General features: G+C 41.6%; 1 protein-coding gene across 5 annotated transcripts; it reads left to right on the top strand.

The window, feature by feature from the left end:
* Window positions 1-14660: 14660 nt before the first annotated feature.
* On the top strand, window positions 14661-22286 carry LOC122019852 (lipase-like PAD4). Of its 5 annotated transcripts, none has more exons than XR_006122048.1 (6): window positions 14661-14854; window positions 14944-15298; window positions 16367-17116; window positions 17321-18136; window positions 18977-19027; window positions 20447-20692. XR_006122048.1 is itself a non-coding variant. In XM_042577424.1 (5 exons), exons 1-4 carry the CDS (start codon window positions 14823-14825, stop codon window positions 18116-18118), a joined length of 1935 nt encoding a protein of 644 aa, XP_042433358.1. In that variant the 5' UTR covers window positions 14661-14822; the 3' UTR covers window positions 18119-18136; window positions 22167-22286. The 5 variants fall into 5 exon arrangements, 3 of the variants coding, with proteins under 3 accessions (XP_042433358.1, XP_042433357.1, XP_042433356.1); XR_006122049.1 differs by having other exon boundaries at window positions 18968-19027; XM_042577424.1 differs by lacking the exons at window positions 18977-19027; window positions 20447-20692 and adding an exon at window positions 22167-22286.
* The last annotated feature ends 1618 nt before the right edge of the window (window positions 22287-23904 follow it).

Genomic DNA, 23904 nt, shown 5'->3' with positions numbered 1-23904 from the left:
GTAATACTTTTCTCGACTTGAGTAGTATTAATTTGTCCGTGAAGCTCAAATTTAGAAAATAATTCATCTAATTTTATTAAGAAAAGGTCCTTGGATACTTTGTAAGCATCTACCATAGATGTCCATAAAGTGTTCCTCTGAAATGCATTGAGCACATACCTGATGACATCACGATTCTCCACCTTCTGTCCAATTGCATGAAGGTCGTTCAGAAGGTCCTGAATCCGTGCATGAAGTTGGCTTGCCGATTCGCTTTTTTGCATTTTTATGTTATACAGTTTATTTAATATTAAGTCATGTTTGCTTACCTTGGTGTCTGAGGTTCCCTTGTGCAACTCGATCAACTTCTCCCATAGTTCTTTCGCGCTTTTAAAGGGGCCGACCTAATTCAATTCTTCTTTGGTTAGGATGTATTAGAGAGTGTATGTTGCTTTGGCGCCGACCTCAAGTTTCTTCATCAAGGTTGTGTCCCAATTCTGGCATGATACTGGCTTTCCAGCACCGTCGAGTGGGAGTTCGAGACCAGTTTGAATGATTATTCACATCTCGACTTGTGTCTTGAGGTGATACTCCATTCAGCTCTTCTAGTAGCCGAAGTCTTTGCCGGAGAAGAGGAGAGGGCGTGCAGTGCTATACTCTTCTTGGTGGGCCATTAAAGAGGAATCTCACACAAAAAAAATAATAATAATGTTCCAAGACTTGGTTTTGGATTAGTAGTGCGAGAGAAAAAATAAAAATAGCAATTCACTAATATCGAGAAAAAAATAAAATAATAATAATAAAATATTATTTCAAATTTTGTTAAGTGCGATATTTTGTCAATACTAGCCAATGATGAGAAGATGAAAATGAATTTTTAAATAACAGTTTTGGAGGGAAAAAATGAAAGGCGTAAGGATTTGTTTTGAACACAAACGATATCTATTTTTCTTTCAAAAAGGAACCCCCTTGCTCGATTGGTGATTTCACCAATTCAGAGCGGCCTTGCTTTGATACCAAATGTAAGATCGAAAACCGCTCTTGGCTAATTCATTCATTTTAAAACAATCGAGTAAAAACACAGCTAAATAATGAAAAGACAGAGACAAGAGAAAGCACACCAAGATTTACTTAGTTTGGAGCCTGTGGTGACTCCTACTCCAAGTCCTGCACATTAGAATGCTTTCGATGGACAATTATTAATTAATTGAATGTTACAACAAGATTTACAGTTGAAGTATAAGTAACTTTGAAATAGAATAATATCGACGACTTAGAGAGATGAATCCTTAGCGCAATCATCGTCGGGGCAGCTTTTAGCATTGAGGAGGCGTTTTCTGAGCAACTTGAAGAAGTGGAACTTGCTCGGAATGTTGTTGTGAGACTCCTGGTCAAAGCTTGCTTTTATAAGTTGTTTCGGGTGCCTGTAACCACTTCGGGCGCCTGTAACCACTTTGGTCGCCTGGATCGCGTGGTTCGACCAACCAACGCGCTTAACATCAGCTTTGCAGATAATTTTTGGGTTTCGGGCGCCCAGACTGACTTCAAGCGCCCGAACTAGCTTTTTCCAGCCCCTTATTTTCTACAAAATAAAGTTAGTCCAGGTAAAAAAATAATATATATATAATATGAAATTTGACAGCCTCTGACTGTCCGGTTCTAACTTTAAGTTTCGTTAAAACTCTAGGTCTAACTGACGCCTACTGTTCCCCCTTCGGGGAAGGCGCCCTCACCTACTCCTCTTAGGAGAAGTTACCTGTTGCCAAACCGGTCCTCCAGACCGATTGGACTTTTGCTCAACGCCCGAGGCTTTGTCTTCATGCTGGATGTCTGCTCCATGACTCATCCAGACTTCCACCTGGTCCGCGACCACCAGGATTTCAACCTAGAGTTCATAACTCTAGGATTTTGCCTTAAGCGCTCAACCCGCCAAGACTTTTCACCTAGGATTACCGCCCCCTAGGGTTTTCTACCTGACTAACCACAACTAGGACTTTTCATCACCTAGGGTTACCACCCCTAGGACATAGGGTTACCACCCCTAAGGTTTTCCACCTGCCTAGAATCCACTAGGACTTTTGCCTAAAAACACTTAAGACTTTTCCTGCAAGCTCAATCAATCTTGTTAGATCACAAGACAACTTAACTTTGGACCCTTTGACGTAATCAAAACTCAGGTTCGATCATCTGGTGCTCCCTGCACCAGCATAAACTCAACACATAACAAGCATATAATAAGTATTGACTGCAGGAGAAATTGTTGGTGCAAGGTGCACCAGAATCAAACTTGAGTTTTGATGTTGTCAAAGGTTCAAGTTAAGTCTTGTTATGATCTGATATTTGGCTAAGTGTGCAGGCTATTTACTCAATCAGGAAAGCCCTAGTCATGGCCAGACAGTAAAGTCCAAACAGGTCAAGAGGACCTAACATTTGGCAAGTAGGTTGAGGTAAAGAACTGGAGGAGCGATAGTGAGGTCGGGTTCCTGAAGGGAACAACCTAAGGTCGCTGATCCAACTGAAGAAACCGGGAAGGTTTCCAAGTTGAGATCAAGACAGTCCTAACTGTTATACTCATGCATATTACTATTATAACTGTGCTAACTTTGTTTTACAGGAATATTCTTGTTATATCGAACTAACTTTGTGTTGCAGAATCATATGACCCCTTGAACTTCAAATGGTCATAACTTTTGACTCAGAACTCAGAATCAGGCTCTGTCAGCGGCCACGTGACCAGCACTCAGAAAGCTTCATTTGACCAAGGGTTAGGTCGACTGAACAGAAGGTTCAGTTGACCGAAAAAGGCTTTTTATTAGTCGACCGAACAAAGGTTCGGTCGACCGAACAGGCAAAAATGGTAAAGCAGATCAGGATCGCAAATATGGCATCACAGCATGATCGGTCGACCGAAAATGAGGTTCGGTCGACGGAACCAATAAAAGCATTAATGGAGCATTAAGTGTGAATCTCGGCGAGAAGGGAAATTCACTGTTCGGTCGACCGAACAAGGTTATCGGTCAACCGAACCATTAAAGATCAGTTAATGCTCAAAGATCAGATCTCAGCACAGAAGGAAGGAGCGGGTTCGGTCGACCGAACCCAGGGATCGGTAGACCGAACGTCGAAGGTTCTTATAAAAGAGAGCTCGAGGTCTAGGGCTAAAAAACACTGTTCGGGTTCGAAGTCAATCTCTGTGCTAGCTGCTATTGTTCGTCCTACTGCTCTATAACTCTTCTACATGCAAGCAAGTGCCGACCGAGTTTCAACTTTCACATACTGTCGGTATACTTTACTTTTGTATTGCACTTAAACTCATATAAGATAGTAGGCTTGTTACTATCTTATATTATTGTATTTTGTACGCATTACTTCTTTCCGAGGTTTTCGGGAAGAAGAATCTTAGTGGATTGCTCATCGGTGCAGTCAAGGACTGCGAGCCTTCGAGTAGGAGTCGAGCTAGGCTCCGAACGAAGTAAACAAACTTGTCTCTTTATATTTTCCGCTGCTTACTCGAATTGTTTTGAAATACGAAAAGAAAAGTTTTTAAAAGAGTACAATATTCACCCTCCCCCCCCCCTCCCTCTATCGTACTCATCCGATCTATCAAAAATGCTCTATCATGGAAGGTCTCGTGGACAGTCAAGGTAAATAACTAGTCATTATCTGCGGAAGAATGCTCTATCATGGATGGTCCCGTGGATAGTCAAGGTAAATAACTAGTCACTATCTGCGGGAGAATGCTCTACCATAGATGGTCCCGTGGGCGGACAGGATGAGGTAGCTATCTAGCTCCTCTATCACTGACTGCGAGTGAACACTCTACCACGGATGATCTCGTGGGCAGTTAGAGTATGTAACTAGTCAATGTCTAAGAGAAAACACTCTACTACGGATGGTCCCGTGAGCAGATAGGGTATAACATTCACTAATGACTTTCTCAATCACAAATGAGATACAATGATCGTTAGGATATAACAACGTAACGACAAGTAGAAAATGTATAATCACATTCGATATAACACTCTATAGCCACACCTTGGTCTAATCTCATTAGCGTATAAGCATGGGCCTAAATTACAACAAGGTCTAGTAAGATACTCGATATCTTATACTACTGTATGATCATCCTAACAATAAGTACAACTCAAATAATCTATCAGGGGTCTAACAGGATATCTAACATCCTACACTATATTAGGATAATATCATACATATATAACAAAATCAAGTATGAAGAACAATGAGACTACATAGATATAAAATGGATCATCTCTAAGGTTAAGTAACATAAGTATCAAGCTCAATAAACAATATGAATAGAGTCAAGGTAAACAATAAACATCGTCTAATCAATAAACGACAATAAATAATCATGTATTAAAATTAAATAAACTAAAAATATCAAAACAAGAACTATCCACCTCGAATATAGATCATATCATAACTATCTTCAAGTCAAAGAATTCGACTCAAGCTCAAATCTACAAATATAGGATACAAAGTAAAACTAAGCATCTTATATATGTTTAAACTAATATACTCGATCATCCATTCAATAATTCCATTGACTATTAATTAATTAGTCATATAAATTCTTAATTGATATCAATTATCAACTTGATTAATAATTTCATTACTACTAAGTTAATTAAATTAATCTCATAATTAGTTGATTAATCCATTAACAATAATTAATCAATTATGATCTAATTGATCAAAACCAATTAAACATGTTAACTAAGCATTAACTGTTATCATTGATTAATCTATGCATTAATTTGATTAATCAATTGATTTGTTAAGTTGGTAATTAATTAATTATTTAATTAACTCATTAATCACAACCAATTACTTACTCAACCTCCCACTAATTTCAACCCCAAAATTAATTATCGAATTACTAAACTAATTACTAATAAAACTCTAATTAAACTTACCTTCGGCTTCTCCTTCTTCGCCAACTTCTTCTTCGACAGTGTGACCGCCAGCGGCGGTTGACAGTTGCAGTTGTGGTGGTAACCTGCGTGAAGGCGTAGCATGCATAAACAAGACTTAGCCAAAGCTTCGCTGGCATGAGGCAACAATGGTGAATGTTGCTCAAAATAAATTACTTTGTACGAAACGAAATGAACTTACAGTGCTCTGGAGGAGAAACTTGGAGAAGACGCTGGCGAAGATGCTGCTACTGTCGCCAAGAAGATCACTACTTAACACCTCAGATTTTTCACAAACCAAATCCCTCTCTACTGGATGTTCTCCGTGCACCTTAGTCCACACCTTTGATCTTTGGCTTGGACGTCATTTTATAAGGAGATTGAGGAGCATGAAGAGGCAGGAGCGTTCCTTCCTCACCTCAAACCAACACATTAATGAGGAAGATGAAGGGGAAGAGGCACCCGTTCATCTTCTCAACGTCTAACATCTCCCACTCATCCAAATCAATCCTTAAAAGGTTAACTAGTCACAAAGACCATATAATTCACATAGACTTTATCAAGTCACAAAAACCAAAGCAATACACAAATTAGTCACAAAAACAAATAAGTCATATATACTTTATGATGATCATCACAAAGACTAGAGCATAAATTAATTAGTCACAAAAATCAAATAAGAACATCTATTCCATATATTAGGGAAAATGGTTCGTGCGATAGTAAGCACAATGAGAAATAATTGTTAAGAAAATTGTTACACCTTATATAGATGCTCTATAGAACTAATCAGAGACATCAATAACTTACCTTTATCCCAGATTAAATTATTTATATTAATATGAATATCTCTAATTCCTGATAATGACTATTATGTCAAGAGCATGTTCAACATCTCCAATCAACACAATTATTCACAACTACACTTTATATACTAAATAAAAATATAACTGGTACTAATGAATAATTATAAAAAATGTAAATCAATCTTAATCTTTTTTTTTTTAGTTAGAATCTATTCATTATAATCGGTCGCTTTTCTAGTAATGCTCCATAGAACAAATCACTCATAGCCATTAGGAAACATGCTAAAGTAGCAGACATTGATTAGAACTTCAAGTAGACAGTTAAATAGTCACTTAGGGTAAGATTTGTTGGGACCTTGACATCCGTTAAAAGGGGGAGGGGGGTGAATCGCGTTTCACCCAAATCATCACTTCCTACACTTGTTAGTACGCCTCAGAAAATAAAAATACAAACTAACAAGAAGAAAGCTAAACCCTATAAACAATAAGGAAAGACAATAAACCAAAACAAATCGTAACACAAGTCGTTTACATGGTTCGGAGATTAGGATTCCTACTCCACGGCTATCCGTAAGGTGGGTGATCCCAATCCGTCGGTGGATGACTCCCCGAAAACCTCCGGCTAGCTCAACCTCCTTCTCGGTGGAGAAACCTCACCACAACCTTGATCTAAACACTCTTAGATCATAAGAAGAGCTTGGAGGCTTTGGAAGACTATTAATAATAGTTAATCACCTCTATTTCGTCAACCTCAACCAAGCTCCTAAGGTTTGGTTATATAGGCCACAGGTTGGAAAATCCCGCCTACCAATCGACTGCCAAAACCATCAATCGACTGTCCTCTTGTGGAAATTCGACCGTTACATCCCAATGGCTCAATACCAGTCGACTGGTGAAAGTACCAGTTGACTGCTCCACACTGGCCGAGCGAACAGAAGCATTTTGTTCGCTCCCAGTCGACTGCCCAGTCGACTACACCAGTCAACTGATGAAACCAGCAGTCGGCTGCTACAGTAACGATACAGTAAACCCCTAATTCTAGTATTTTACCCTTAAGTACATTCATTCAGCACTCGTCCTCGCCTGACCAACCTAGACCTAGCCTTCTAGCCTCCTCCATCAGCCTTGCATCCCTCGGATGCCTCCCCATCTTTCACGTATTACCTTCTGGAGCTTCCATCGGCCTTGTCATTATTGTCAGGTCTTCCTTTGCCAAGAGATCGCACCTTCGAGACTTCGTCCATTGTCAAGTCACACTTGGACTTATGTTGCCAAGACTACATGCTTGGACTTACACCGCCAAGACTCATCATTGGACTTTCCTCCTTTGTCAATATCACACTTGGACTTTCCTTGTTGTACTTGTATCCTGCACACTCACAATGCATATCAAATACAACAATAAACTTAACTTAAATCTTTGCCCAAACATCAAAACCTAGGGTACCCAGATTGTTCTAACAAGATTGAGATTAACTTATAATCTCAAGGGTCTCACATAATAGAGAAACAAGGATCCATTCTCCTACTACCTTTCTTATCGCCATAGAACATGTGATATGAATCACATGATACGATATTATTCTCTTTACTAAAAGAGTACATATTTTTTCATAAAAATCTAACATCGTATATATTTCGATCTAAACATACCTAATGTCTAATCTTGAATTCAACATATAAATTCTAATATGGCTCTAAGCAGATTCAGTAAATGGTGAGTTCATTTACTCCTAATGTCTAAGTCAATCACCTTATTAGAATATTATCTGCTAAGTATACCCCGGCCGGTCCTTAAGCCGACCATCCTGTTAGAATGTTCAGTTGAGCTTTCGATCGTTAAGTCACTCTATTATATTTTGCACAACTCTATACTTTACTGGGATCCCGTCCAAGTAGAAATATAAGGATAAGTGTTGTAGATCTAGTCGTCCTTTTATCCACTCGAGCCTATAAAGGATTATAAAGAGATGAAGCTATACCGTGTCATTTTTTGGCCAAATATCTATATATAGACGGATATTTGTACGATCAGAGTATACATGTTCGCCCGATTTTAAGACTGGGCGGATACACATATTAGGATCGATTTGTAGCTAGAGGGGGGTGAATAGCTCGCTCGCTTCGTCGTTGTTGATCTTTTGCAGCGAAATACTCTCAAAGCAAACTCCAATGCTAACAATATGGATTTACTTGGTATCCACCTCAAGAAGAGGTGACTAATCCAAGGATCCGACCCTCACTCACTCATCCACTATATAAAACCTCCTTCTCGGTAACTACCGGAGGCGGAAAAGCCTCGTATAAACTCTCACAACAAGATACAACTCTATACAAGAAGTAAATACAAAAGTGTACAAATCAAAATCTCTTCTTGCTAGATCTCTTGTTGATAAAGATGCCTCTGGACAAGCTGAAAAGTGCAACAACACTTGTCTTCCACACTCGAAGTTCGGCGAACAGTGGCAGTGAAGGTGTAAGTGCTGCTAAGAAGAAAGCTCGCCACGGGCTCCCAATCGATTGGGGCTTTCTCCCAATCGATTGTCACATCAAATTGCAGCAATCTCAGCCGTCCAAAACCTGTATCCAGCGCAACAGTCATTTCCCAATCGATCGGATGATCGATTGGGGAGGCTGAATCGATCGGCTAATCGATTCAGCCTTCTTCTGTGCTTCTCACGACCGCATGAGAAAACTGGCCCCAATCGATCGGCTAATCGATTGGGGACCATTCTATTTGCGCGATAAACACCCCTAATCGATCAACTGATTGCTTGAGCTGTTGTTTATCGCAGCAATCTCCTAATTGATCGACTGATTGATTGGGCTCCAGTCCAATCGATCGGTTGATCAATTGACCACCCTTGACTTGCTCAAACCAAGCTCAAGGGTCCCTAATTCCAACATCCGGTCAATCGTAACCTGTTGGAATTCCTCATGCCTAACATCCGGTCAACCTTAACCTACTGGACTTCTTCACCAAGTGTCCGGTCAACCCTTTGACCCACTTGGACTTTTTTGCTCATGCCAAGTGTTCGGTCAACCTTGACTTACTTGGACTTACCGTCTCGTGTCAAGTGTCCGGTCCTGCATGACCCATTTAGACTTCCACCAGATGTCCGGTCACCCTTGACCCATCTGGATTTTCTCGTGCCAAGTATCCGGTCAATCCTTTGACCTACTTGGGTTTCCCAACATCAGATGTCTGGTCAACCTTGACCCAGCTGGATCTCCACGTGTCTGGCTTCACTCACCAGGTCTTTCCTTCTACCTAGCCTCACTCACTAGGGCTTTCACTTGGCTTCACTCACCAAGATTTTCCCACTGCCCGGCTTCACTCACTGGGATTTTCACCTGCCTAGTTTCACTCACTAGGTCTTTCACCTGGCTTCACTCACCAGGATTTTTCCTTGCCTAACCACCAGTTAAGACTTTCCCAGTCAAGTATTCGGTTAATCTTGACTTACTTGACTCTTCTTTACATCTAACTGATCAGCCCATGTATTGTCAAACATCGAAACCCAAACATTAAGACTCAAACTTGAACTAACTCAAGCTTAGTCAATCTGGTCAACTTTGACTCAGGGGATATTGCACCAACATCACATACGTACCACCCTCTATGGTTAGTCTGCTATAGAGTAAGTTAGTCATTCCGGCCAATACGTAAGGTCGATCGGCTTTAAACTTGACTGCCTCTAGACTCCCTGCTTCACTCGGCTGAAAGATCAACTGTCTCTCTCCGATTGGATTAAAATTCGATCTGATCAATCTAAGAACTTTAACATTGAACAACTGATCCGGGTGAGATAAGGGGGTATTATCATTTTTGGAGTAGGGTTGTCGTGTCATCTTAACTCTAATTGTCACATCCCTTTCTGAGCTCATTCGTAATAATTTATATCATTGATCATCCTTCAATCATGGAAAAGCTTCAATTTTTGATAGTTGCATGCCAACTTCATTGAGATCAGATGCATCTTCGGTGGTCACCTTTCTCTACCCTAGGTCGGCAAAGGACAATCCCTATTGTGTGTGATCCAATCACTTGTTAACTCGATTAATTATATTGCCGATTTGATAAGAGCCGACTCGATAAAGAGCACTTGACCAGAGGCAACTCGACCTTCGTGCGATCGATTTACTTGTGGTGACTTGTCCACACCCCTCTAGGAGTCGGTCTATTATCTGATCTCAACCGGATCATACGGCTTGACTAGTATTACGCACTTGTGACCATGTTTGATAGATGGAACGAAATTTAATTAAAAAGGGCTAAGAGTTTTTTTTTAATTTGACTTTGAGGTTGCACCAATTTCAGATCGAATGATCGTTAATTAAAAACATTTGTTCCATCTCTAAAATTCTCTCCTTTAGTCATAGTCGTAGTTGAGCGACTCTACTCGAGAGCTTCAAATGCTTGGATTGAGGATGCGGCGCTTGACATTGACTTCTTATGCAATCAGGTTTGATCGTCAATTAAAAAAAAAAATTGATCTGTTAATTTATTGCTAAAACTCAATGCTTAAAAAATCCTACCAACGTTACCCGAGGACACTCTTTATAAGCCTTCGATCCTGCGACTAATCCTCTCCCCTTCAAAGAAATTTGTAATCAACAATTTGATCACCCAAATAAATAAAGAGAGAACGTAATTAGTAGCAGCACGGTGGCCTGTTCAGAAATATACGACACTCTTGCCAAAGCTACTTTCTTTAACTTTTTTTTTTCTTTCTTTGTGAGTAGAGATCAAACCATATACTTTCATTGTGCCCTGAGATTAGAATTAAACCTTTAAAATTCTAATTGCACATTAATGATGCTTAACTTTGCAATTACTCTCATGCTTTTAAGGACATGATTTTATAGGTTCCTAGAATTGTGGTTGTGTTGCCTAAGTAATCAAATACATTGATCTCGTATAAAGTGCTTTTTATATTTGATTTAGATACACGAGTGTTGATTGTTTTCTAGCAAAATATGCCCACTATTTTTGCAAATGGCGGCTTCCATGAAAGCCTCTTGCTACACAATAACCATGCTATCTATCTCTTTATCATCTCAATGTTAGCTGTAATATTATATCTATATATATAGAGAAAGTATTATTAACCTTGAGCGATGCGCACACGAGTAGCCCGTGAGCGCCTCTCATGGGAGAGGCACCTCCAATCATTGGAGGTGCCTCCTTGTGTGAGAGGCGTCCATGAGAGACGCCCACACGTATCACCCAAGGCACAACGAGCGTGGACGCCTCTCACAGGGGGAGGCACCTCGTGTGAGAGGCGCCCACGTGTGTCGACCATGCACATTGTGCAAGGTGAAAAACATGTATATATATATATATATATATATATATATATATATATATATATAATCTCGAACGGCCATGTGGACGCCTCTCATAGTGAATGAACCAATTTTTTTTTTTTGTTTAGTTTTTTAAGCTCCTAATTTTGCGAACGGAAAAATTTTAGATATGCACGGAATATACAAGGTAATAGAGCGCTCTCTCTCTATATACATATGTTGGTGCTATTTTGAGCGTCGGCTGTGGGTGACACTCACAGCAGCAACAATCAGTGATTTATGTGTGATCCTGTCGGGAAGCTGAGAAGACGGACCTACCGGTGTGACGTGTCTGGAAGGTTGACCGTATCCCCATGACCTGGTTGATGAGCTGTCTCCTGTGTTGACCGAGTCGTCAGAAATCCTCCGGTCAACCGCGATCGTTACCCGACCGGTACCGGTGCCGAGGTCCCGCGAACATATACATCCAGGACAACAACTACACAAATGAAGACGCACCGCCCGGGCGCCGGACGGTCGCCATGCTGATCGAACGCCGCCGCAGCAGATAGACCACAGATGAATAGCCGAACAGATCCGCAGACGGTCCGACCACGTCGAGGTAACGAGGGCCCAACAGGCAGCCCGACCGAAACCCGAGTAGACCAGTGAGGGCCCAGATATCGCCGCCGGATGATAGCGATCCGCCGGAGGCAAGCCGGAAGGAGCATGTCGAGGCGACCGGTCGCCGACCGTGGGTCGAGGCACGGAAGTCGACAGCCGCCCAGGAATCACAGACGTCGACCGGCGACAGAGTGCAGCCACGGTGGCACCGGGTCACGGCAGAGGCGGCGAAGAGGACCAACGCGAGTGAGCGCCGCCGACGTTAGAGGCGAGACGAGCGAGAAGGAGAGAGATCCACGCAGCGATGTTGGCGACGCAGGTGGAGAGGAGATCGGGCCCGCCGGCGAGGAGAGCCCGCCATCCTCGAGGAGGCGCGACGAAGAACCGCCGCCTCCATGGTGGTGGAGGCCATCCCGCCACCGCAGGTGGTGGCGGCGGGCTCTTTTTAAAAGAAAACTCTTCGACAACGCCTTCGCTTCCTTAATTCCTTTAAACCCTCATATATCCTCGCGCAAGTCCGACTGACTGGACAGTCCATCGCAAAGGGCTGAACCGCCCTTGATACCAAAGTCCAATTGCTGAACACAATGTACATTGTCATGCGAGCGGTCGCCATAATAACGATGTCGCATGAGATAGCAACGATGTCGAGCGGATCAAGTCGATAACCGGCCCGATGCCGAGCGAACGATAAACATCAAACGAGCGACAAAACAACAGGCGAGCGACGAGTGCAAGGATAGTAGACGGAGACCTCCGGGTTTCGAGTCAGAGGGTTATCGACTTGATCTGCTCGTTTGATGTTTTGCCGCTCGTTTGATGTTTATCGTTCGCTCGGCATCGGGCCGGTTATCGACTTGATCCGCTTGACATCGTTGATATCTCATGCGACATCATTATTATGGCGACCGCTCGCATGACAGTGTACATTGTGTTCAGCAATTGAACTTTGGTATCGAGGGCGGTTCAACCCTTTGCGATGGATTGTCAAGTCAGTCGGACTTGCACCTCCTTCGACTAGACTTGAAGGGGAGGCTTGTGATGCGGATATATTGAGGGGTTTAAAGGGAATTAAGGGAAACAGGAAGGGCAGTTTGGTCATTGGACGGGAATAGGGTTTTTCTTTTAAGAAGGGCACTGTAGCACACCGAGGGCAGGGGGATTCCTTCGTGCTTTTCCGCCACCTGCGGTAGCAGGATGGCCTCCACCACCATGGAGAGGAGCAGCCGGTTCTTCTTCATCCATGGCCGCCTCCTCCGAGGATAGCTGTCGACGAGCCACCTCTTCCTCCCCCCTCTCTGCTCGCCGGCAGGGGCCCCCGGTAACCACCTCCTCTCCACCTTACGCACGTCACCGACATCGCTTACATTGGATCTATTTCTCCCTCTCCTTACTCGCTCGTCAGCAACTCGCCCGAGCATCGTCTCTAGCCTCCCTAACGCCGGCAGCCCCTAGCGCGCTCACTCGCGTGTTGGTCCTCTTTGCTCGCCGCCTCTGCCGACTGACCCGCGACCTCTGCCGGCCGCACAGTGCCACCGTTGTAGGCTGCACTCCTGTCGCCGGATCTGACGTGTCAGCTCACCTTCGTCTTATGATTCCTCGCCAACGGCTTGTCCCAGCTTCCATGCGCCTCAGCCCCCTGGTCGGCAGCCAGGTGCTGCCTCCAGCACGCTCCCTTCCAGCGGACACTAACGCCGCTGCCTCCAGCGGTTACGCTCGTCGCTACAGTCACCATCCAGGCAGCCACCAGAATGCTTAGGCCCCTCACTATTGGTCTACTCCTGGTTTCGAGTTAGAGGGTATCCGGCCTGCGAGCCGTTGTTGTATTTCGGCCCTCGTGCCGTTATTCCGGCCTACGAGCCGATACTGTAGTCGGACCATGCTCCGTCCTGCGGATCTATATCGCGTCTGGTTTCGAGCCACCGGAACCAGCTATTCATCTGGTGGACATCTATCTACTCTGCACGGCAGCAGCGACTCGATCAACATAGCGACCAGCTCACCGACCCATCCGAGGGCGTTCCCCTAGGGCCAGGGTACGTCTTCATATTCATTTTGTACTTAGTTTGTTGTCCTATTATTATGTGGATGCTTATATGTTCGCGGGACCTACCTCGAGCACCGAGGTACCAGGGATCGGGGTAACCCGATCACTGGTTGCAGGTACGGTTGACCGGAGGATTTCTGACGACTCGGTCAACACAGGAGACAGCTCATCAACCGGATCACGGGGATGCGGTCAATCTTCCAGACATGTCACACCGACAGGTCCGTCTTCTCAGCTTCCCGACAGGATCAATATACATGACGTATGAGCAACTAAATATGATTCTGGTTGCCCCAAGTTATTTTTGAGAACTCGGGAGCTCAAAAGTGATTAGAACATATGAAATCTTACTAATCATCCACGATCACGCACATAATAAATCATACGAAATTCGATGATTATCCAATAAAACAACGATAAATTTAACTAGCCAGATTTTGGCCAATAGAAAATAAATTTATCTAATTAAAAAAATAATTAAATTAAGTTTAAATATTATTAATAAAAATTAATTAGATATTATTTTTAAAATAATATTAAATATAAAAAAATTGAGAAAGAATATAATTGACTCGTAAAAAATAAAACATGACCCTAAAAATTATTTTAAAAAAATTTAACTAGTCAGATCGTAGCGGATTGTCCATCAAAACAAATCTGTCATCCGAATAACAATTCGGCTGCACATCAATTCGGTCACACATAGAAGCTACAGTCGTTTGTTGCTAAGTCGTTATCCAAATTTCTTCGGAACTTGACCCATGATAAAAGGCATTTCGTTAATTGGGCGGCCCATCGAACGGAGATAACAGCTGCCGCACGCAAACAACAAAAACAAAAACAAAACCAAAAACGAACGGCAGTGCTATCCATTGAATTGGATCGTTACCTATCAAATAAATAAATAAATAAATAAATAATTGAATTGGATCGTCAACCATGTTTTACATTTGTAGTTATCGTCCTTCATCAAACACGCTTTCACACCTCAGCCTCCACTTTTAAAGATCCAAAGCTACTGCCACCCCTCTCTCTCTCTCTACTCTTTTAGGTTTTGTTTGCTAATTGCAAAAGTGGCCATGAAATCCAAACCACCCAATTTTCTCCTCCCGAATCCCACTCCTCCTCCCCCGAGCTGAATCCATGGCTTCTCGCATGGAGCTGGAGCGATCCATGTAACTACCCTTCTCTCTCTCTCTCTCTCTCTCTGTGTATGTATATATGTATATATATATGTTGATTTGGGCATGTTTGTCTCTTGAAGGTTCGAGACAAGCCATGTCCTTGGGGCGCTCCTGGCCTCCTCCCCTCTGCTGACCCAGGCGTGGAGCGGCTGCCTGCGGGCCAATGCCGGCAGCACCAGCTTCGTTCTCGACCGCTGCGGCGACACGGTGTTCGTCGCCTTCTCCGGAGCACAGATTACCGCTTCGTCGCCGGCGGCCACCTCTGGCCTCTGTGGTGGGTTCTTCGACCCTGTTCCCCTCCCCAGCGATTCGCGCGAGCTCTTCGCGCCGTTGGAGGCGGGCGAAGGGAACGACGGAGGGAAGCCGCAACCGGTTCTCCTCCAGGCCGGCGCCCTTCATCTCTTTATGAATTTCTACCATAGCTCCGAGTTCCAGGTAGGCGTTCGATTTGCGAAATTCGGGTTTATTCTTCTTCAAAGTTTAATCAAATTAGGATGATTTCTTGCAAGTTTTTTTTTTTTTTTTTCCTTTCACCAAATCCCCTCCATGAGATATAGTGGTCTTGTTACTTTGTTGAGCGGAGCAAAAAGAAAAATTGGCCTTTGGACTTTTTACTCCACGAGCCACTTTACCATAGTGTCAGTTATTAGATGGCGTCCAAAGTCAAATCTCAGTACATCCTTTAGGAGTAGGCACTACAATTCCTGAGATATATGTGAATCTGGGCATGGGATTTGTTACTCTTGTCATTGTTTTAGTCTAATTGAATCTGAAATTTGCTACTCGTGGTGAAAAATAGTCACTTTACATGTAAGAAAGCTCGTTTTGCTCGGTCCAAGGGGATTCCTTATTTGTGTTTCTTAGAAGGAGCCTTATTAGTTCTATCGGACTACAAGAACATTAGAAAATTTTCTGACATAGAAGCTCTTGGGTCATGGCATCCTTATTTTTGGTTCTTCCTATACAAGGTCTAGAAGATTTACAGTAGAGTTAGAGATGCCGCATTATATGCTCGGAGAAGGCTTTCCTTATGCAACCAAAGATGGTCAACAAATTTCAGTCAAAGGTAGGCTAAGTGTCATAGGGAAGTTTTTAATAAGCCAGCTGATAAAGTCCTGGTCTTCGTAGTTGAAATCAATTTTGCATTAAGAAGGAAGATGCCAATCTAACAATGTTGACCTGCTTTCCCCTGCAAAAATTTACGTTAGCCAGTTCTAAGTTCCTTTTTATTGTTTTAGTAAGGAATAAGATATGTGATCTCAATTATTAAGACGTGGTCGTGTTTACCAACACAGGAGTACGAATTCTTAAATGCCACCTGCCAAGTCTTAATTGCTGTCTCAATCGAGTGAATGTTCTGATAAGATGCATATGATGTTTGGATTTTTTTTATCTTCAAGGACCGTGATGCTATGTTATCTTAGAGCATTACTTGATTTCTCATATATAACAATATTATGTTGCTATAGTCTAATCATTATTTTCTTCCTTCTAAATGCTTAGCTGATGATATCAGAGACAAAAAACCAGTTGGTGGTTTTGACTGGCCATTCTATGGGTGGTTGCTTAGCCTCTCTTTTGGCCCTTTATTTCCTCTGCTCATCTTATGCTCGACCAAATGCTCTGGTACCCAGTTCACTACTCTGCATCACATTTGGAAGCCCATTAATTGGGAATGCAACACTATCCCAAGCGATTTTGAGGGAACGTTGGGGTGGAAAGTTCTGCCATGTTGTTGCACAGCATGACATCATGCCAAGGCTGCTATTCAGCCCTTTCAATTCCATGCCTCCCCGGTTAACTACCTTGATTTACAATCTCATGCAGTCATGGCATGTCTCAATGCGGTATCCTCAGTTCTCAAGACCCAAATCGCACTTGTCTGATGACGAGAAATCAATGCTGCATCACTATATATCAATGCACATCGGTGAAGTAGCAACGGCAGCAGCAGGGCAAAAGCGGCAAACTAGCCCCTATCAACCATTTGGAAACTATGCTTTGTGTTCTGCAGAAGGTTTAGTGTGCATGGATGATCCACTCACTGTGGTGAAGATGCTCCACCTGACCTTCATGACTGGTAATGGAATTAGCAACTTTGAGGAGCAGCATCTCGACTATGGAGATCTTGTTTCAAAGATATCAGAAAACTTACAATTCAAGAAGCAGCCCTGCCATGAAGAATGTGAATCCAAATCTAGGTATAGCGTAGGGATCTCACTGGCTTTAGAGGCTTCAGGGATTAATGTTCAGGTAGCTTGTTATTTATAGCTAACTCAACCTCTTCATCTTTGCTTTAAAAATTTAAGCCATCATCAATTGGTCTTCAATGTGTTTCTTTTGTTCATTTCAATGTATGCTTATGAGACATAGTATTTAGAAAGCTCATAATCTAAGCCTGTGCTAAATGGTTGTGTTAAGAACCTGAAACATTAATAGAGTACATAAATGTATCAGGACATGGGCAACATGGAGGCCCGAGAATGTCATGAACTGAGCATGTGCCAGCGCCCAAAGCTGCACAGCGCAAGCTTGGCAATAAAGCTAGCCAAGGTGACGCCATGCCGTGCCCAGATCGAGTGGTACAAAGCATTGTGTGATGATGACATGGGCTACTATGACTGCTTCAAGCTCGAGAGGGCATCCAAGCGTGAAGCAAAGGTCAACATGAATCGCATCAGGCTTGGCCAATTCTGGGATGAGTTGCTCTCCATGCTTCAGCACAACGAGCTACCGCACAATTTCCTAAAGCGTGATAAGTGGGTCAATGCTGCACAATTCTACAAGCTCCTTGTCGAACCCCTTGATATTGCTGAGTACTACCGATGCAAGCTCCACAAGACCAAGGGCCACTACCTGAGCCATGGCAGGGAGAGGAGGTATGAGGTGTTTGAGAAATGGTGGAATGAGAACAAGGATAAAAATTCTCTGGATAAGGCTGAACGTAAGAGGAGCAAGTATGCTGGACTGACTCAGGACTCGTGTTTTTGGGCCAAGGTGGAGGAGGTGAGGGAGTGCCTTACGAATGCAATGAATGAGAAGAGCCCCACTAAACTGGTGAAGCTGTGGGAGAACATCAATGGCTTTGAGAGTTACGCAAATAGGCTGATTGAGCAAAAGGAGGTGTCGATCGATGTGCTGGCCCCGCGGTCAAGCTACAGCTTGTGGTTGAATGAACTGAAGGAATTGAAGCTGAAGCAGGGATGCTGTATTCTTTCGTCCTCTGTACTAGTTGGAATAACCGGAGGGACATAGTCTGTCAAGCATTACCAGGTATCTATATGTGCAGTGTCCAAATTATATAGTATAATTGCTCTTAATATAAAGCCTTAGATTGAATCTCCTTGATTCGCCAATTAAAAGTTTCATATCCTTGTTTACCTCATTGGCCTGTTGTGATAAAGGCCATTACTAGATAGAAAATATCAAGTATAGTGCATAAATGTTAATGTTCTTGCAAAACATAACAATTCATTTTGTAGTTCAGAATGTATAGTTCTTTCTCCTTAAAAAAATCAGTCTATCAAACTTGATCTAATACTTGAGTGAATTGATAAAATATAGAGGTAGACTTTTGACTTTTTTTAGTGGCAATTACATTGAATGCCAAAACTGGTCACTGATGCTTTTTTGTTGGTAATATCTGTTCTGGTCATAACCTAACAGAGAAGTTTATAAAGACCCATAATTTTTTTTTTTTTTTTTGAGGAAAAAGATTGAGTGGTAGGAGAGTCTCCTACCAATATAGTTAGAGCTCATAACAAGGGAAATTGTATACTTGTATAGAAAGGCTAACTTGTAAGTTGTAAAGATGGCTAGCCTAACTACTATAAGGAAACTAAAATAACTGCTATACCAAACTACAATAAGCATGGATGTATCAAAGTAAAGGAAAAAAAAACTTAAACATGCAAATTCAAATTAGGCCAGAAAGTTGATCTAAAGACAAATCAAAGGTTTCTCCACCTTTCTTGTGCTACTGCAATCTTCAGCAAAGAAGAGTTTGGATAACATTATCAATCAGATTGATCTAGTGCATCTTTCGACTAATTTCATTAAGTAGTATGGTTCTATATTTTTACCTTGATATACTCATTCATCCAGTTCCTGCAGAGATGTCACCAGCTAGTGACGGATGGGCTCTGCCAAAATCTCCCATTCAAGGTGATTCCATTCTGTTGATTCCATATACACTAGAAAGTTTGTAGATCCTAAAGTTGAAGGTCTTGCTTGAGTGAGGCATAGGGAAATATATTCGTCAATAGAGATACTGATAGCCTAACCAACACAATATCATCCTCTTCTAGTGTTTGGATACTGTCTAATTAGATGTGCAGAAGTTTCCAAAGTAACTTTAGAATTCAATTCAGTTTCCAAATAACTTCAGAAGTCCAATCCCCAAAATTATACATCAGTTTTCCAAATAATTTTAGGAAATAATTTTGAAACATTTAGAAATAATTTTGAGAACCAATTTTAACTATAATCAATTTCAAAATAATTTTAGGAATTAATTTAGAACTTTTGAGCAGTTCAAGGATTAATTTTGTATCCTATGATAGCTAATGTCGTATCCTACACTAGGGCTGAAGCCTAGTTCAAGGATTAACCAACACAATATCCATTACTTTCTCCTATAGGATTGATCACTAGGGCTGAAGCCTCTACTATTAGTGACCTAGTGACCTTAAATCGATGACTGAGACTTTGTTATTCACCAGACGCTACCTCTTGATTTAATTTGGGTCTTCTTGTTGCTCTCCGAAAATGTACTAGCAATTGTTCTACAACTCAACTCATTTCTATATCTTTTTCTAAAAGATAAAATGTTATGTTTTGCTTTCTCACCTTGTCCTCTCTTGCTCTAGTTTCTTTTTTTTTATCTTTATCTCTATTACTATTACTTAAGGATGATTTTAGAGGCAACCTCATATCTTGGATGAAGACACACTATGGTTTAAGGATATACAAGCTTTATGTTTTAATGTTAAATGAGAACTAGTATTTCTTCTTCCTGAGAGTTTATAGTAGATTGCAAATGGTTACTATGAAAACATCATCTTGCAATATTTTGGATCTACTACTGACTTGATTAGTGACCAAGGGGTACTCTCAATTCTATACAATGGATTATTTAGAGACTTCTTCACCTTTATTTAAGATTGCATTAGCTTTTTTTAGTTGACACTATATATCCAACTCTTCAAACTGAATTATGACTAATTCTGGGGTGACTGGCATGATCCCACATAAATTTTCCACTAAGTGTTCATGGAGACCAATCCAGACAATTTAGGCTCGCTTCTCACCTGAGAGAATATCCCCTACAGTGCGCTATAGTTGAGACTCAAATAGATCTCTTGGCTAACCATTGTACCACTGCCTCATTGCATTAGTTTCATGAAAGAGGTATACATACAGTAACCTTTAGGATTTATGGTCAAGGAGAGAAGTAGTCCAGTATGCAAATTGAAGTTTCTATAGTTAGAATCATTTTATCTTCTTGACTCAGAAAGGTTAACATAGAGAAATAAGTGGTATACCACTCTCGAAAATTGATACTTTTGTTATTTCGGTTCATAGGTTAAAGACCAAGTGTCAAATGTGATACAGTGTGGCCAGACACGCGGAGTCATGGTTGTGGCTAGATCGAATATATGTATATAAGTAAGCATGGGTGACATCCGACGTGTGCACCTGTGGCTAGATCGAATATATGTATATAAGTAAGCATGGGTGACATTCGACGTGTACACCTGACACGTGTCAAAATTTAATTTTTTTTAATTCCTATATGTATGTAATAATTTTTTTCTCTTTCTTCTTAAATTAAATTAAAATTATCTCTTCTCTTTCTTTTGATTGTATGTAATAATTATTGTGGTACCGATTTTTAATACCAGCATAACAAATTAAATACATTAGCTATCATTATGGTGTTAAAGGTAGTCCGGTGCACAAAGTTCCTGTCATGCGGGGTCCTAGGGAAGGATTCATTATACGCAGTCTTATCCTATTTTTTGCAAGAGGTTATTTTCAGGATTCGAACCTATGATCTTTTGGTCACATGACAACAGCTTTACCCTATCGTTGTGGTGTTGATTTTTAAAAATTTTAAAAATCAGCATGAAGATTTGTGCTGGCACTAAGATGGTGCACCAAGGTGTTAGGGTGTTAGGGTGCTGGTCTTTAAAGGCCAACATCAGGTGTGCTAATTTTTAATCAGATGTTGATTTTTAAAGAGCAGCATCAACACCAAGATGGTATTTGATCTTTAAAAACTAGCACCAGGTTAAAAAACTAGCACCAAGTTAAAAATCAACACCATCTGATGCTGGTACCACCACATCTTTAAAGACCAGCACACCTTGGTGTTGGTTTAAAGACCAGCACCATATTAAAAATCGGTGCTGGTCTTTAAGCACCAAGGTGTTAAAGACCAGCAATGAGGTGATGTTGGTTTTTGTGCCGGTCTTTAAAAGTCGGTGCTGGTTTTTAAAAATTAGAATCATCTTGTGTTAATTTTTAAAAATTAATACTATTTAAATTGTGGTGTTGATTTTTAAACCAGTATAATAATAATTGTTGTATACAATCAAAGGAGAGAGAAAAAAAATTTATTTTAATTTAAGAATAAAGAGAGAATAGTCATTGCATAAAGATGAAAGAGGAGGATATGCGTGCCTGCATGCGACTTTCATTTCCCTCATCTGCATACTCTCTTCCTTTTTTGGCAAATTTATAGGCACTTTTGGAACTTGTTCTTGTTAAGTATGAAAACCATGCAAGTGATGATGCCTCTTCACCTTTGAAGATTCAAGCATACACATGATTAGGACAGTTGATGTCCTCTTAGAAGTTTGGCATCCCCCTAACAATCATATCCAACACCTTAAGATAACTTCTTTCTAAATCAACAAAAACAGACTTCATTGACTTTCTATGAACTATGATCCAAGACAAAACAGAGTCCACTGCAGCTTGAACACACTTTATATATTCCCTCTAGCCATCTTTTTGTCTCTTCACTTTGACTATTTTGTCTGCTCTCCTAAACTTTTCTCTATTGCCTTTGAAAAATCAACAAAAAACAGACTTGATTGACTTTGTAAAATCTCTATGAACTATGATCCAAGACTAAACAAAGTCGACTGCAGTTTAAACACACTATATATTCCCTCTAACCAGCTTTTTGTCTCTTTACTCTGACATTTTTTGCCTTCTCTCCTAAACTTTTCTCAACTGCGTGCGTTGCTTGCTGCATCCAACTTTTGAAATTTTTTTTTTTAAAAATGTCTTGCAGGTTGACAATAAAAAGTCACATTTGGAACATAATTTAGGGATGCAGATGCTCCAAGTCGATTACCTTCTCGATAAAAAGTAGTTGGATGCTATATATATATATTTGAGTATTATAACACTATTAGATGGATACACAAACACTAAAATTGAAATTCTGGATGAGCAGTGTTCTCTAGAGATCTAAGTGACTCAATTTTATCTGGACTTTGAATTATGGTTGTAGCTGTTGTTTCTAGTAAATTCTGGAGTATGCAAACTGATCGTCGAGGCTAGTGTTCGACACTATCTCCGTAAACGATATTGCTCCGTTACGGTGCTTAACGGATTGTTACAATTCGTTCCCAAGATACAACGACGACAATCGTCTCGGAATCGTAGCACTCCGACTTCCGAGACCAGCGAACCTTCTCGTAGGCTTCTTAGACTCTTGAATGCACAAGATGAGTGAGTGAATACTTGAGGAAGAGAAGATTAAGTTGAGTGATTTAATTCCAATCTGGAGGGTTCTATTTATACAGAAGGAAGAGGCTTTAGGGAGGGGTGTGACCTTTGGTGGATTAATCTGGGCCGTCCGGACTGAAGAGTTATAACCCTTCACATAGCCCCTTTAATCTCATCCATCAGATCTAAGAGTTGTGACCTCGTGTCTATCACCATCGGATCCGGATCCATTGATCCGATTTCAGATCATGTCTCATCCCAAGCCGTCGATCGTGACTCATTGTGATCCAACGCCTAGATCGCATCACAAGCGATCCACCATACTTCTTTGATCAACGTTGATCAACGACCGCCATCCGTTCGCCCAACCAACTGTCCAGCCATCTCCCTTTGCCCACGAGGATGCCACATAGGCACCATGTCACCGGAGCATAAATTTAAGCTCCTCAACGCAGTGCAAAGTGCGCCCAAAGCGCCCATTGCGCACGTGCGCACGTGCGCACGTGCGCACGTGGCGGGTGGCGGGCTCACAGGTGCGAGCACCTGCTCGCCCCTGAGCAGAGAGTACCTGGTACTTTTCTGAGTTAACTCCAATAACTCAACATCATTAATAAGTAAGGAATGCACATCGGAAATTTCCGATGTGGGACTATTCTCCCTTGCATTTCCTTAATGAATAACCAACGTTATTTTGGGCCGACTTTGAACATTAATTTCTTATTCACCCTTAATCGGTTTTGAGCAAATTAATGTCTAAATCTATCTACGCGAAACGTAGATTTCAATTTTGAAGTCAATTACGACTTTCAACAATTGATGGCTTCCGATTTTTCCTCCTCAAAATCGTATTGGTCCATTTAGGCCCCAATATCCAACAATCCCCCACATGAATGGAAATTAATGTAATGCGTGTATGCATGCTGACACTTTACAAGAGTCCAATCGATAAGTCACTGCATCGGGAGAGGTAGTTTGTGGCTTTGAACCTTCCGTAGTGGAATGCTATCGAGTATACTAGGCTGCGCAGTGCACGTGATGTCTTGAACTGCTCAGCTGTTTGTGTATACTAAGACAATAACACCCACACAGAGACCTATCTCACCTACTTTAGGTTCTCATGGTTGGTTCCGTTTTGGCCATGGACACCATCTTGGATTCATGAGTGTTTCATTGAAGCGGCCTGTCTTCACACTCACATAGGTGACACTTCTATCAAGAGTATCCTACCATACTCCACTTTATAAGGTATAGAAGTCACTAAAAGCATAAGCTTAACCTCACTACATGAGGTAGGACAG

Source organism: Zingiber officinale, chromosome 9A (assembly GCF_018446385.1).
Source record: "Zingiber officinale cultivar Zhangliang chromosome 9A, Zo_v1.1, whole genome shotgun sequence".
NCBI classification, from domain to species: domain Eukaryota; kingdom Viridiplantae; phylum Streptophyta; class Magnoliopsida; order Zingiberales; family Zingiberaceae; genus Zingiber; species Zingiber officinale.
This window is presented reverse-complemented; position numbering and strand designations above follow the sequence as displayed.